The following is a 16,581-nucleotide window of genomic DNA, read 5'->3' as shown; positions in this document are numbered from 1 at the left end:
GTGGCGCAATTGTGCAGAATATGGTAGGGAAGCATAGCTGTATATATGACCACCTGGAGCCCCTCCCGTTTCCATCCCCTTCAGGCCCATCAATGGCCATTTTGGGAGGGGGGGGAGAGGGTCAACATGACCATATATGGTCATATCATCTGACAAGTGCTGAGGATCCTGCCACAGCTGACTAGGTTCTGCAGGGCCTGCAAAATCGAGCTCTTTGGCCGGTCTTTGGTTGAGGCCAGGGTCTGGAAGAACTGGGCCCCCTCCTCTGGCCAATGCTGCACCATCATGTGAGCCCCCACCCTGTGGTGATTGGATGAAGATGGGGGAGGAATGGAGACTATGCTGCTTTCTTGTGTTTTTATGCTTGTTAAGGGGTTTTGATTGGTTTTATTGGGGATTTTATCTATTTTATGTAACCCACCACAAGTCTATGGAAAGTTACGGGATAGAAATAGAATGAACAAACGAATGGATGAATGTTTAACAAATAAAACATTTATATAAAAAAATTTAACTCCCACCCATTCAGGAAATCCCTCAAGGGTCCTCAAGAAATCCCAATCATGAATATTTCCCTATCTGCATTTTTGTAAAATCCCACGGCAAAGAGAAAATGTTGAACTTGAATTCATAGACAAGTTCAGGACAATGGATCTCCTAGGGTTTATTTCTTTGTTCTACTCCAGCTGATTATATTTTATAGTGTACCTCAAGACCCCCCCCCTCCCCCAACCTTCTGACGTGGATGTAAGGGTAAATGGATCATTATTCTCATTTGGATCTGACAAAGTAAGTTTTGACTCAAAGCTCATTCACTGGAACTTTTTTTTTGGGTGGGGAGGTGGCTTTAAAGTGCCATTGGAGTCAATTTTTGCTCTATTACTATAAAGTAACAAGCTACCCACTTGAATTTCTGATTGTGAAGAAATACAATCCCTACACAATTTGTAAACATGATGCAGAAAAATATAGCACGTGCCTTGGATATATGCAGAGTAATAATGCTAACTATATATCTACAATTACATTAAGTTTTGGAACCTCTTAGTTTGGTTCACACACACACACACACACTGCCTCCAAAAATGCTTTCTCTTGTAAATTTCTTATCACCTGTGGGAGTTTTAAATTATCAGGCAAGAAATTAATTCAGGATTCTTTGGATTGAGTGGGTTGGTTTGACAAGGGACAATGAGGATGTTTAAAGCAAAACAGGACAATCATGTGACAGTGCAGATATTGCCTTCAGCAAGTCTGCCAAGCATTAATGAAGGCTACTTTATTCTAAGGATTCTTTGTATAAAGATTTTCCATGAAAGAAAGTGAGGCCTTAAGGCACTCAAGAATGCAGTGTGGGTTTTTCTGACCCTGAGACACGAGACTGTCTTGGTGGTTCCCTTGACAAATGCTACTAGCCTAAGGGAACTATAAAAAGCAATGAAAGGAAAAGTCCCGCTGCCTGTCTGAAGCAAATCAGGGAGTATGATGGGATGTGAAGCCATACAACTGAACTCCAAGAAAGCTTTAAAAAATCCTCACACAGAAAAAGGCACTGATGATATTTCCCCCCCCCTAATAAGGACTCTATAGTTTTCTCAGAAGTCAAATCTGTGGAAACATTCTTGCAAAACGTATTGTGAGAACTAGCACAGCACAAAGTTCTAAATGAAAGACAAGATTCATGAACACTGAAGGCCATTTCTGGAGCTCATCTACACATGTGATATAAATATGAAATATCTGGTTTTATATATGTTCAGGTACAATACAACTCTCAAAGTGTCTTAGCATAAACAGGTTTTGATGCACAGTAACTGACAAAGTCTGTTAAAACTCCCAGTTATGTGCATACATGAAGTACACACAGGACCATGCAGACAATAGAAGACTAATGCCTTCAGCTGTCCCATATATCAAACCAACTGGAGGAGGACAGCTATATACAGTTATTTCCTAGAGCAGGTAAACGGAATCTCTATTATGTGAAAGTGTACCCACCATGCCTTTTTGAGAGCTTCAAAGAACTGATTTATTTACTTCATTTATACCCTCCATTTCTTTCTCCAAGGCCAAAAGCAGCTTATATAATTTTCTTTTCCATTTTATCTTCACAACAACCCTACGAAGTAGCTTATCTGAGAGTGTATGACTGACCCAAAATCACCCCACAAGTTCCCATCGCAGGGTAGGGTACTTGAACCAGGGTCTTACAGATCTTAATCCAATTCTGTAGCCACTACACCACACTGGTTCATGTTGGCTGTTAGAAACAGAAGCACAATTCACACACAATGACAAAGCATGATTCGTCACCAATAGGAAAAAACTGCAAGTCTTTGGATTCATGTGCACAGAACTACAAGCAATGGCTTGTTTGCTTGCCTTCAAACCAAACCACAATTTAATCCTATTTTTCCTTTTGGAGCCCTGATTTGGAGGTGACAGAGCAAGCATTGTTTGTGGTATGGCTACTACAAACAAGTTAATTTTGACATTCAAAGACCAGTGATTAATTTCCAAGTAATTTGTGGGAAAAGGAGGGAGGGAAAAATGTATGAGGATGCAAAGATTTTCAAGGCTTATTCCTGTAACAAATTTGAAAGTAAATTTGGAACTGGCCTGATCCAGACAATTCATATTTCTCTTGCCTCCTTATGCTTCAAATGGACCAAGTACAGAAAAGGAGTCTCACAACTGTCTAGCCATCATACCATCAAAATTAATTTCAGATTGGATTTCAACATTCCCAAGACCTAAAGGGTAACAATAATGAACACAATCTCCAATACAGTATTTTAAAACTGTTATAAAAGAAATTACCGCTAGAAAAATGTTGGCCTGCATTTTCTTTTAATGTGGCATTGCAAAAAGGCAATTTGGGAGCTTGCTACCATTTTAAAGTATTTAAAGTATTTGATCAGAAATGACAACAGGAAGACTTACTTGAGGATCATTTCTGAGCTAAGTTTCCATCACTTTTGCTATTTCCTCCAGCTTCATCGTTCAGATGAATCTTGTATTAAAATGTATCAGCTCACATTTACCCTTCATTACTAGCAAAGCAGTGTGTACCCCCAGGGGTGGCCAAACTGGTTCTTCAATTGTCTGTGGACTACAATTACCATGAGCCCCTGCTAGCGTGGCCAATTGGGCAGGGGTTCATGGTAATTGTTGTCCACATTCATCTGGAGACCCATACTTTGGCCACCCCTGATGTCCTCTGCATTACGAAGAGCTGATGAGCTACTCATTCCATAGAAACTACATGGACTAAATGGAATGCATCCTACCACACACACACGTGCTCTGAAAGAATGGCATTAGTGTTTGCAGAAGAGAAGCTGGTGGTTCTGCAGATTTCTTACTTCAACTATGCACCTCCACTTTGCCTCTTATGCTTCTCCCAAGGCACTACTGACAAAGTTTTGAAGGGTCCAAGGGGCTGCAGCAGAATGGGGAAGTGGAAAACCCTACTAAACAAAGCCCAAAAATGGTTGTTCCTAAATCTAGACAAGTGATTTTCAAACTACTCCTTAAATAAGAGCAGAGTCCCTGAATGATAGTTTGTCCAGCATTTCCAGCATTCTCCTGAAATATATAGCTACTAGGGGCAAAGCCCACTGTATTCTGAAATACAATGGGCGCTAGCATGGGCGGCAGTGGGGCTCGCAGGGCTGCTTGCAGGCCCACCCAGCCGTGGTGTCCCAGCCGGCCCCTCTCCCACCCCCCACCCCGATCTCCCGGCCTGGGTGTGGCGACAGGAGCACCAGACCTTAAGGACCTGCTCTTTGGCGGCGCAGCAAAGCCTTCCCTGTCCCCCCCCTTCCCCCCGAGCGTGATGCGGCGAAAGGAGCAGGCCTGACGCGTCTCCGACAGGCCTGCTGTTCTTGCCACAGCGTTTGCTTTCCCCCCTCCCCCCCGAGGTCCCAGCGTCAGCGCGCCCAGAAGAGCAGGCCCACCACGTCTCCGATGCGGCGGGCCTGCTCTTCAGGGCGCATCGAAGCCTTCCCGCCACCCCAATAATAGTTTCCAATAATATTCAGATGTTTGGATTAAAACTTATTTTTCCTTATTCACACTGCAGAATAAATGAGTCCCAGCCCTTTGGCCCAACTGGATTGTGAATAGAAGTTGCCTGCATATACTTATCACATTTTCTCAAGAGGGTAAATATAGTCGTTCCTAGATGCCATTACAAATGTCTTGTGTTTTCTTCAGGAAAACAAGATAAACTTTTTTGCCTTCAGGTTCTCAAAGGTTGACTGAGGCTTCTTACTTCAACCACGTCTCTCAGGTGAGAACATGACATTTAAACAGAAAATGGGTCTGTGGGTGCAAAGACATTCTTCATTCTCAACCAGCCTGGGCCGCATCAGTCCCATACTGTTTACAGGGCTGTACGGAATCCATGATGCATGCTGGCATAAACTGCTGGATGCAGAATATAAGATAAGCATGGGTTTTTACTTACTTTCTATCTTACTTTGCCTGCTAAAGTACTCTGAGTAGTGTTTTGGCCTGCAGAGTTGTTGGGCAGAGAAACTGACTGGCCCAAAGCCAGCCAGTAAGTTTCATGACCAAGAAGAGATTTCAGAATGAGATTGCACTGGTAACCAATACCACCCCCCAAAAAAAAGTGCAATGCCATTTCCAAACTTTTCCCCATTTTCAAAAACAGCTTTCTTAGGATGGGGGACACAGAGGATGGCATCAGTAAGAGGGAAAGCAAAATGCCACAAATAGTGTTCAGCCTGTGGCTAGTGAGATCCAAGCGCAACAACTACCATGCTTTGGACAGCCATGGACAGACCTGTCAAATCCAGCATAACATCCTCTGGTTATTCTTTCTATAATTCTATAATTATATGTTGCATGGAATACTTATTTTCTCTCTCCTAAATCTACTGCCAAGCAATTTCATTGGATGACTCTAAAGTTCTGGCAGACTATGAATGATTTCTCTGCCAGCAGAAATCTCAGACATCACAGAGACACCCTGAACTATTAATGCCTTGCAGGAACTTGTTTTCTAGAACACTAAGGTGGTAACATGCGGTATGGAAAATGCGAAATTCTAAGACATGGGAAATATGGAAACACCCAGTGCTTGGTGACAAATCAAGGACTTGCTGTCAGACATAGTGGGCTGCTAAAACAGAATAATACTGAAAAATGAAGCAGGGATTTCAGCTGAATTCTGGGATATCAGGATTCAAATGCAGTTAGCAATGTAGCAGAGAGAAATTGGAAACAATTAATTACAATGCATAGTTCAAATGTAAAGGTGCTAAAGGTGAAGAAGCATAATCTGTTATTTTTTCCCCTAAGTGTGAAACCGAAAACCGGATTTACTTGGTACAGAACATACAAATGAGACATTTATGAAAATACAGCTATTCTGTCTAACTCATCCTTGAAAAAAGAAAACCTTACATACTTTACTCCCTGTCACATTTCTCATCAGCATACGGAAGTCTCAGATTTGCATGAAAATCTGACATCCTTTGAAAAATGATGATTTAAATGATTTAAAAATTAGATCTTGTGTTGTTATGCTGTGAGATCTTGGCTGCTACTTTGGTGTTTGCAGAGCAATCCCAATAAACAATGCTGAAAGATGCCATGGTATTTTCAATGGAAGGGGGAGACAAGGGGGAGGGTGGAGAAAGGGCGCAGTGGCTATACTGAGGTACAGGAAGCCAGTTTTGAGAATGAGAGGGGGAGGAAGAAGGAGGGAGGTGTGGCAGGCAGTAGGGGTGATTCTGAGAGCCAGAGAGAAAAAGGAAGGGAGACAGTGGCAGCAGCAACCAGAGGAAGAAGCCCTGGTGGGAGAATTGGGTGGTGGTGGAGGGGGGAGAGGCAGGGGGAAGAGAAAGATGACTGGAGGCAGCAATGGGGAGATAAGAGCCAGCAGGATGAGATTTCCACAGGTCTGCTTGTGTGTGTTTGCAGCCCTTATGCCTTACTGTTGTTTTGCCTCTAGCCTACGGAGCAGTGGAGCAAGCAATAAGGCTCAGAAGCAGGGCAAACAGAATTAAGGTTGGTTCTCAGCCATACCCAAAAACATATACCCTCCTACACTTGCCTGGGAAGGTCACATGACCTCCCTCCTCATTGCTTGTGGGACGAGTGGCCACCCGTGCTATGAAGCATGGCTCACGTCAGGGTGATCCTCGGCCCCTGTACAATAAACACTGGGGATCTGACCTTCACCTAGAGAGTGATGACGGTTTCCTTCACTACTCTTTTCTCATTTCCCAGAAAGCTGTAGATGGTCATTTGCGTTAAGGATTAACAGAGTGATCATTTTTAGTACTGCAGCCCATTAGAGACCCAGCTTACCTGGTGGAGAAAGATTTGATAAGAAGCATAAGCCCTGCTACATTACCTGCTGAAACATTAACAAACACACATGAATCTACACCATCCTCCGCTGGGAGAGTGTCACATGATATCGGAAGGTGCCCCTCTTTCAAATGAATCCAACACAGATCTTTCAGGGCCTCGCAAAATCCCCGGCACGGTGGAGGTGTTATTGGCAGAGAAGTGTTACACCCAGGTACCAGTAGCAAGCAGAAAAACCACTCCAAGTAGCGGTGACACCGAGATTTAAGAAGCCCCTCCCACTCATGCAAAGCAGCCCGAATTTCCTCCTCACTGCCATGATGCAAATAATTCGGCACTCGGAAATGCTTCATGCCCAGGTTGTTGCAATATGACAGCTTGGTTGGTAAGGGCAAGCAGCGGCCAGCTGCTGGAGTCAATCCAGAAAAGAAGGAAGGAAGCCCTGCATTGCTATTGCTAAAATGCTGCATAGGGTAGGTTAGTAGGAACCCAAGAGATTCAGAGTTACTGGCAGGGGGGGAATCCATTAAATTAGTTGCATTTGAATTAGAAACAGAATCACTAGAGTAGCCTACTGGAATCCCAATATGCTTAAAGGGGTGTTTCCTAAGGCTGAGCCGGGTAATATTGCCATCAGAGGCTGATTGGCTTGAATTTGCAACATAAAGGGATAGCCAGTTGTCTGGAGCCCCCACCACCTTGGATGTAATTCCAGCATGCACGCTGCTATTAGCCTGAGGCTTCTGCAATTCCGAAACATTTGCATGGGATGCAGCTCCTTGTTTTTCTGAGAAAGCTCCCCGGTTTGCCCTTAGTTCTGGAGCAGTAGCACCTTCTTGCCCTGCATCTGTGGATTCTTGGAAAGCCAGCACATCCCCGCTGGCTCGATCATCTGGTGAAAACGAGAAAGCAGCACTACCTGGGCGTGGTGTCTCAGGCTTCTTTAACAGAACTTGAGTCTTGTTCAACAGAAAGTCAGGCTTTGGAGTCACAGAGAAAGCAACTCGTGGCTGCTCAGTTCCCAGCAAGATCTGCACATCCCCCGTCACATTGGCAGTCACATTGTGGACACTAGCAAGCTCTGCAGCAGGGGAAGCTCCCAAAAAACCAGCTGTCACCGGTGCCTCGGTCCTGTGTGCCTCTTCAGTTGTCTTTTTATCCCATTGCTGAACCAGATTCCGGATTCCTTCAGCCACATGGAGTATCTCAGCCCCTACCCCTGCAATATTTCCCTCTCGGCCTCCCAGCTGTGAAGGTGATGCAGCAGCTGCAGTAGGGACAGTCGTGCTTGCAGTCAGGTCTGGCCTCTTAAGGGTGAATATATTCCATACTTTTCCCGTCTGCTGTGTGGTGGTTTCAGGGGGGGTGTTCAAGGTGGTGGCCTCAGACGTGGCCACTTGATGCGTCGTCTGGTTCTCGATATCCACAGCCTTTGTGGGAGGAAGGGTTGTCTTCTCTGAACTCCCCCAAAGCCAACTCCTCCAGCCCTGGGCATTTGTTAAGCTACAGGTCAGCAACAGCAGGAGTCCGATATTCTGCACAGCTCGAGCCATTAAAAGTTGCTTGGGGTGGGGAGGGGGAGTATGCCGTGCAGCAGTGAATGGTGACTGGAAGAATTCACATTGATCTGTCCTCTGGAGCTCTGTGGCTGGGAAACATGCAGCTCTCTTTCAAGCAGATGTAAGACTAGCGGAGGTGTGGCTAACAAAGTCCTCCCTCCAGCAGCCTGCTTCCCGGTTTACCCTAAAGTTACTGCACAGCCTGTCATGCTCTTGGCGGCAGGAGAGGCGTGTGTTACAAGCTACCCATGGACTTATTTGCACCCATAGGAAGGTGGAAACTATTGGTTAACACCATTTCATAGTTTGAGCCTGCTGCTGATTATTTGGACATGTTAAATGAACTCCTCCCTGCCCTCAACTGATAATAAAAAACCTGGCAAAGGGAATTTTCTCCTCTGTGGCTGTTTATGTGTAATTTTCTTGACTTAAATCATTTTCAGCATTATTGCCGGCACAGACTCTCTCCTTCAGGCAGATTACCGATGGGAAAGAAACAGAAATGAAAGTAGCACAAAAGAAAAAAAACAACATGCAGGGTGGGAAATACGCTCCATTCACACAACAGCCATAGACGGAATTTATCTTTAACTGCTTGTTCCATACATTTTTTGTCTTCCATTTACAGTTAAATTGATAAGACAGGATGTGATCCAGTCACTGTTCAGCAAGCTCAAATGATTGGAAAGGACGAGTTAAGCACATGCATCAATTTCTTCTTCTTGAAATGAAAGGGACAAGACTGTGTCCATAATTCTCAGGACTTAACACAAATGGGATACAAGGGTGAGTAAGCATCAACATATTTATTAGGCTGCAGAATCATAGAATCATAGAGTTGGAAGGGGCCACACAGGCCATCTAGTCCAACCCACTGTTCAATGCAGGATCAGCCCAAAGCATCCAGGATAAGGATTTGTCCAGCCTGCTGCTTGAAGACTGCCAGTGAGCATGAGCTCACCACCTCCTTAGGCAGTTGATTCCAATCAGCAAAGACAAAAACAAACCCCTGCTGTGATGGGGAATGTCTTGAATCTCCTACCTGCATAAGAAAAGCTGCAGCAGACCACGCTATCCTAGAAGTCTCACTTACTTGAGTGGGACTTGCTCATGAGTAGACAGGCACACAAATGGCCTACAGAGAGGACAGGAAGCTGCACAAATATTTCCTTCTTGCGTGCCAAGGGGCTGACAGACAACAGAGTGGGAACAAAAGCTGCCTGGACACTACGAAAGCTTCACATATTTATACTGCACAAGGCAAATTAAAGAGGAAACTTTGTATCCTGGTGACCAGTGCTGTAGCTGTTTTCAAAGAATGTGTTGGGCAGGAGAGTAAGGCTCACCACAGCAAGATATGTTCACTAGACCAGTTGTTCTTTAAACCAGGGGTAGTCAACCTGTGGTCCTCCAGATGTCCATGGACTACAATTCCCATCCAGATGTCCATGTTCTCTGACAGGGGCTCATGGGAATTGTAGTCCATGGACATCTGGAGGACCACAAGTTGACTACCCCTGCTTTAAACCATGGGTCAAGAACCTTTAGATGAATTGCAGAGCCCCACCAGCTCAGCCATCAGCATCTCTAGAGCTGCCTCTCCACTGCCTTTTGAAATGCACATTAAAACCATAAAATGGCTGGGCAGGAAGGGTTGTGTCAGTGCTCAGCTGTTGCGGTCCTTTCTTGCATACTCAGGGAAATGCCAATCACTACTTTGAGATGGGAAGGCAAATTTCCTCCGGGCCAGATTGGTCAGGGATCCTGGTTTTCTTGGGGGGGCATCATCTGGGGTCACTGTGGGTGGGCGGGTAGTTCTGCACTGTGCAGGGGGTTGGACTAGATGACCCTGGAGGTCTCCCTCCACCCCCATAATTCTATGACTTACTGCAGGTGCTAGGGTTGCCGGCTCTAGGTTGGGAAGCACACGGAGACTGAGGGTAGAGCTGGGAGTGGGAGGGATTTGAGGCAAGGAGGGACCTCAGTGGAGTATAGTGCTATGAAGCAGCCATTTTCTCCAGGGGAACTGATCTCTGTCACCTAGAGATGAGCTATAATCCCAGGACATCCCCACCTGGCAACTGGCATCCCTAGTGGGTGCACATGCACATAAAGCAAAGGTATCCCCTCACACGCCTTCCTCTCACACATTGCTCAGAGGAACAGTAGGGTGGTAAGGAAAAGCTTCTAGTGTTCTTGACAATCACCTCTGTGCTCTCCCTTGCAGTGCGTGCAAACCTCTTTTCATTCAATTCATCATTGCTATTTTGTTCCATCCCAAAGACTCGGGTAATAAACTGAAAAGCCTAGGGCATTTTTTAAAAAGCGAAGCTGAAATTGTGAGCACCTTGCCTAATTATAGCGCACTCTGCCTAATGCAGCATAAGACAGATACTTTAGATTTCTCCCTGTAAAACACAGATATGTTCCAGCTTTCCCTAATCTATGGTCATAACCTGTCCTGTCTTCACAAATCACTCCCTCGGAGCTGCAAATACACAAAATAAGATCTTCTTACCCCCTGATAACAAATGCCACCAGACACCATCTGCTGGAAACTTCCCTTGCACAAGCTGCAGCTATAAAGATAGTGAAGTTTACCATTTCAAAGAGGGAGCCACTGGCTCATCTTGCAGCACAACAAAATATTTGTTACATTAACTCTTGGTCTGGTCAGTTTGCATCACAGAGCAGACAGATCTTTTAAAAAAAGAAAAAGTAGACCTGTGAGCATAATCTGAAGATAGGCTGATTCCACATGGGCGGTAAAGCCTGGGGCAGCATCTATATGGACCCAAGGCTAATGCCTCTGTCCACATGACATGACAACAATGACGCCAGGCTGCCGCCCTCCTGGATCTGGCACGAAGCCCTGCACTAAAGGAACGCAGATTCTTCCGTGTTCCCTTTTGGCGCTGCCAATAGGGCCTGTACCACCGCAGGGCCGTCTGGCCAGACTCCTCCCTGCCCTACAGAAGCGTGCAGGGGGCAAAAAATGCCCTGGAAAGCTCCATGGCAACTCATGGCATCACAGGGTGGACCAGGGAATTTTTGTTTTGTTTTGTTTTTTTGCAGGAAGGTGGGATTGCATGGGACACTAAAACACCCCCTTCTGTGCCGCAGCACCAGCTGAATATGGGCCCTCCAAGGTGTTCTAGTGAGGAACCTTGCAGCTGCATTTTGTACCAGCTGCAGTTTCTGAGTCAGAGATAAGGGCAGACCCACATAGAACAAGTCACAGAAGTCTTATCTGGAAGTGACCATTGCATGGATCACTGTGACCAAGTCTTCAGAGGACAGGTAAGGTGCTAGTAACCATGCTTGGCAAAGATTGAAAAACACTGTTTCAGCTACTTTCGTGATCTGAGCCTCCACTGACAAGGAGGCATCAAAGATCACCCCCAAATTCCTGGCAACTGGTGCAGGTGTTAGCTGCCCAGGCAGGGGAGAAGCACTTCCTGATCCCGCCCCCTTCTGCCCAGCCACGGGACCTCCATCTTGGAGGAGTTGAGTTTCAGAACTCTGCCTGAGCCATCCAGCCACTGCTTCTAAACAACCAGCAAATGTATCCAGGGGGGAGTCTGGCCAACTGTCCATCAAGAGGTAGAGCTGGATGTCATCCGCATACTGGTGACAACCCAGCCCAAAGTTCCAGACCAGCTGGGCTAGAGAGCGCACAAAGATGTTAAAAAGTGTAGGGGAGAGAATTGCCCCCTATGGTACTCTGCAAGGGAGCACAAAGGGGTCTGACATCTTGTCCCCCACTGCAACCCTCTGAGTCCTGTTCCAGAGAAAGGAGACCAGCCATTTCAGCACAGTCCCCCTAACACTGGACCCAGTGAGGCAGTGGGCCAACAACTCGTGATCAACCGCATCAAATGTGGCCGGACAGATCTAAAAGCATCAGGATGGCCAAACCACCCCCGATCCAGTGGGCGCTGGGTATCATCCATCAGGGCACCTAGCACAGAGGTGATCCCTGATGGGGACACAGTATGCTGTGGAGCATACAGCTCTGCAGCAATGCACCAGCAGCAGCCGGGAGTGGTGCCACTGGTGTAGAATCAAGCATATTAGCATCTTATAACCATGATTACAGATTCTCTTATACAAATCAATAAAAAGCTCTGACTCTTAAATAATTGCTGCCACAGAAACCACACATATTCCCACTCCATAACTACACACCAAATTTGATAAAATACTTAAAATGTTGCTTCACTCATTTCAACTGATTCCACTTAGCATCTAAAGACAGCTGCAAGCTCCCTTTTCAGAATTAAACTATCATGGCTTTTCTGTTATGGATGACTGAGGTTAAAGCCACCAGCCAACTAGGAGTGGAGGGGGAACCTGGCTAAATTATTTTGGTTTGAGGCCAAAGTACCAGTCCCCCCACACCAAGTCTCTCTCTCCCTGTCTCTTTTTTAAATGAGTACATTTTAGGTGAGGAGCCAGCTTTTGTCCTGGGCATACTCCCAAGCTGCTGAATTTGACTGCAGATTCACCCCTCAGACTCTGGACTCTTCCCCTGGTTTCAACTCAGATCTGCTTCAACTCAGACCCCACTCCCTTTTCAGGAACCAGATTTCCTGCACACTGAGAGTTTCAGTCCTAACTAAAGCCAGCAGTGTTCATGGGAAATAAGTGTCACCACTCTTGTAAAACTGGAACACAGCATAAGACCAGCCTTGCTGGATGAGACTGATGGTCTAGTGCCCTCTTTCCCACTGCAAGCTACTAGCTGACACCAGAAAACCTGCCAGCAGGAGGAGGCCCCCTAATCCCCCTACATATCTTCCAAAGCAGTGGTCCCCAACCTTTTTATCACCGGGGACCACTCAACGCCTTTTACTGAGGCCCGGTGGGGGGGGGGTAGTTTACTCCTCTACTCTCTACCACTGCCCTAGTGCTCTCTGATTACTATGGTAATGTTTAAACATCCCTTCAAAATAAGATACAGACACGCCACACCTACAATTAGTCAAAGGACCACATGTGGTCCGCAGCCCACAGGTTGGGGATCACTATTCCAAAGCAACTGGTACTCAGAGAAATACTGCTTCTGAACATGGAAGTGCCAGTTAGTGGTGGACTGACTCCCCATGAATTCACTTAATTTCATTTAAAAGCTATCTGGACTGCATCCTGCATTTTATGCCCATCTTAAATCTACCAACAACCAATTTCATTAGTTTACCCTGAATTCTAATTGGGGACGGGGGACACAACTTCTTTACTATTGCTTAGATTTAATCTATTTTTAAAACCATTTTGTTTCTGCTTATCTGTAAACCACTCAGGGGGTGGTATAAATAAAACAGTAAGGCTAAGGGGGGGGCTGAGTCAGGATAGGAAACAGGGGCCAACGATTGGCCCCTTGGCCCTGGACTGACAAGAATTCCAGCCAAGTGGGTGAAGGGTCAATCGGAAGGCGCAAAGCGCAAAGCGCCTTCCGATTGGGCCCTCAACAGAACAGAGTTCCATCCAGTCCACCCAGGGGTAATCTGGAGACATCGTTGCCAGTCTGCCCCTGACCACCACAGGGAGAGGAGGTCAGTAGAGCTGCCATGGGGGAGGAGAACAGAGGTTTGAACAAGCTGCACCAGTCCTTTTCACCCCAAGGCTGTCCTAACTGTCATGTCCAATTGTAACTTTGCCTCAGAACCCTGACAGAGCTGGCAGGAGGCTAGAGAGTGCGCTCCCTCCCCCTTCCTTCAGGTCTGCTGCAAAGGAGCCTCTGACAGGCCCTAACTTTTCAAGAGCAACGCAGGGGAGCCTCAGGGCATGGGGATGGGTAATCCTTTTGAGGGGGGTGGAATTTCTCCTCCTGCCAAATGGCTGACAGGCAGGCCACAGAAAAGTCCCTTCTCACTTAAAATACTGCTCTGGCCAGGGGTTAGACACAGCCAAGCCACGTGTATTTCTTCTTTGCAACTCTCTGCAGATTTGAGGCCACTGCACAGTGTTATTCTGCAGACGAAACTGGAGGTTGTTGCGGAGGTTCTTTTGTCTCCTTTTTCATCTGCACAACAACCCTGTGCAGTAGGCCTCAAGTCTTTCAATTCAACAACAACATGTATGGGAGGCCTTAAATTTTTCTTCTCTACCACAACCCTGCCCAAAGTAGCCCTTTCTGCCTGGGGGGCTGATCTTTATATTATGGAGAACATCTGTAATTCCAGGACCTCTCCAGGCCCCACCTGGAGGTTGGCTACCCCTGGGTTAGAAATATTCCTCGAGTTTTGGAGGTGGGACTTCGAAATCGCACAATGCCTCAGAGTCCAGTCTTAGAGGAGGCCGCAGGTGCGGTTCTGGGCCCGGGGGAGGGCCCAGCCCCAAAAGCTCACCTAGCGCCCGGTGTATTTACAAGTACAACAGGCTTGTTCCCTAGTTTAGAATAATAGGATATATTCTAGGTTCCCAAACTGGATCGCTGCACAGAGGCAGACAATGGCAAACCACCTCAGAATGCCAATAAAACCAATAAAATTGAACCATACATCAGCTGTGACTTGACAGCACTCTCCAGTACCACATTGTGCCCTGCATAGGGGTGTGCTTGCAGATCAGCAGAATTCTGCAGCCCATTTTATTACAAGGGCAGGTTTGGGGAGCCTATTACTCTTGTTCTTATTTTCTTCCTTCTGTTTGCCTCTGTTCCCAAATTAATGCATCGATTTAAAGCGATACAGGTTTAATTTAACTGTGTAGATATGGGATATGTTCCTTGCATATGTCCTGTACTATCTCTTACAATCTATGATTTTGCTCTGAACACTCTTATGTACCAATGCTACACCAGTTGGGGGAGCTAAGCAAGGACTTATAATTGGTGATGGCACCTAGATTCTAGAGCCTGCCACCCAGGGAGATTGATGAGACCTTTTCATGCAGCTTTTGGTTTTTAATTCAAAGAACTTTAAATTTGTTTAGTTTTTAGATATTGAAACAGGAAGCAAATATACCTCCTGTATATTTGCAGGAGGCAAATATACTCTTCTGTTTGCTTTTACAGTTGTAAGACTTTCCATTTCATGTCTCCTTTTTTTCCTTCTTATTTTGTTTTGGATATTGCTTTCCACAGTTAACTACTTTGAATAATATTTTACAGAATATTAACTAATGCACACAAAAACAAAATTAATTTTCTAATTAGTTAAGAATCACAGAGCTGGAAGGAACTATACAGGGCATCTAGTCCAACTTCCTGCCCAATGCAGGACCAGTCTACGAGAATCTTCTCCAATTATATTTCTACTAGACTTAAAGCCCGTTGCATGCAGGAATGCAATGGGCGCTAGTGGCAGGGCTTCCCCCCCCCCCAAGATTGAGTGTGAACTCAGCACTCAGGCAGACTGTCTGGAGGCGGCCGGGATGAAGGGGCAGGAGCCAGCATACATGACGTCGCTGGCGGGTAGCAGCAGAGTGGTGGGGAGGAAGGAGCCAGGCTGGAGGCATCGCAAGCAGCTTGCGACCAGGCAAGTCGCTAGTGGGCGATGCAGCCGCCAAGCAATCTCCTGTCCTCACTGGCTGAGGGGCCCACAGCCGCATGAGCTCGTGAGCATCCAGTGAGTTGGGAGGTATGCTGGCGGGGTGAGGCACTCACAGGCGACACAAATGCCGAGCGATCTCCTGTCCTCGCTGGCTGCTGGGCTGAGGGGTCTGCAGCTATGCAGTCTCAGGAGTGTCGGTCAAAGTGGGAGGTGTGCTGCAGGTATGAAGTGCTTGTGGCCCCTGATGGCGGCGGACGAGCCCCTATTTTGGCAGGCTGGTGGGTGGAGGGCATCGCAGCTATGTGGGCTGGTGCGCAGCGGGCAGGCATGCAGCTCGCAGCTCCTGACACCGCCAGGAAATCTACTTCTTCTCCCGGCTGCTAGGCAGACAGCGCCACCACCATTTGGACTGGGGAGAGGTGGGAGGCATGCTCCATCCTTGGCTGCCAGGCAGGGTCTGCACAAGAGGCTGCGAAAGCACCTTGCAGGTGGCTTCTGAAGGTGAGCACCTGGATTAGCCCGTGCACATGGAAGCACAGACCGGACAACGGATCTTGTTCTGGGCAAAATACATTTTGCTGTGAAGCAATTATTTCTTTTAGAAATCATTGTTCCATTTCATCAGGAGAAATAAGAATTCTTTCCTTATACCCCTTGTACTTTCCCATCTTGTTTCATGGGCTGCACTAATCTTTCCTCGAATCATGTGTAGTCAAACTGTGTTACCAAGGTTTGCTCAAAACCAAGTTTAATCGTGAATTCAGAATGTATTCTAAATGAAGAACTTGTATGTCCTTTAGATTCACTGGGTATGTATAATAGACCTTTGCCCCTGCTAAGTTAATAGGGCAATCCCATGCAGAGTTACTGCCCTAGGCCAAGGCCTGCTCTCACTGGACCACAGAAGCCAAGCAGGATTGGCCCTGGTTAATACACAGAAGCCCAGGGTCAGTTCACAGAGGCAAGCAATGGCTCAGAACGTTTCTTGCCTTGGAAATTCTATGAGGTCACCATAAGCCGGCCATAATTTGATGGCACTTTCCACCATCACCACCAGGACAAGTGAAATCAAGGGGCTTTCAGTGGAATAACTGCATAGCAGTGGTCTTAAACCCTTGAGTTGGGGTCCTCAGCTGGGTCAAGAGCCCTACATTATGATTCCCCCATACACTGGGGGAAGG

At 46.5% G+C, this 16,581-nt stretch overlaps 1 protein-coding gene across 3 annotated transcripts in view; it reads right to left on the bottom strand.

Moving 5' to 3' along the window:
• COL18A1 (collagen type XVIII alpha 1 chain) overlaps nucleotides 1-16,581 on the bottom strand; it is a 196,110-nt gene that overhangs the window by 95,289 nt on the left and 84,240 nt on the right. Inside the window, exon 1 of one of the 3 annotated variants that reach the window (XM_077321080.1) lies at nucleotides 6,389-8,009. The exons of 1 other annotated variant lie outside the window; for it this stretch is intronic. In XM_077321080.1, coding sequence (XP_077177195.1) covers nucleotides 6,389-7,898 — 1,510 coding nt within the window. In that variant the 5' untranslated portion in view covers nucleotides 7,899-8,009. Of the gene's footprint in view, nucleotides 1-6,388; nucleotides 8,010-16,581 lie in introns of those variants that run through there. One more of the 3 variants, XM_077321081.1, reaches the window with a different exon arrangement.

This window comes from Paroedura picta, chromosome 2, assembly GCF_049243985.1.
Source record: "Paroedura picta isolate Pp20150507F chromosome 2, Ppicta_v3.0, whole genome shotgun sequence".
NCBI classification, from domain to species: Eukaryota; Metazoa; Chordata; class Lepidosauria; order Squamata; family Gekkonidae; genus Paroedura; species Paroedura picta.
The sequence above is the reverse complement of the archived record's forward strand: the minus strand, read 5'-3'. Positions and strand labels throughout refer to the sequence as shown.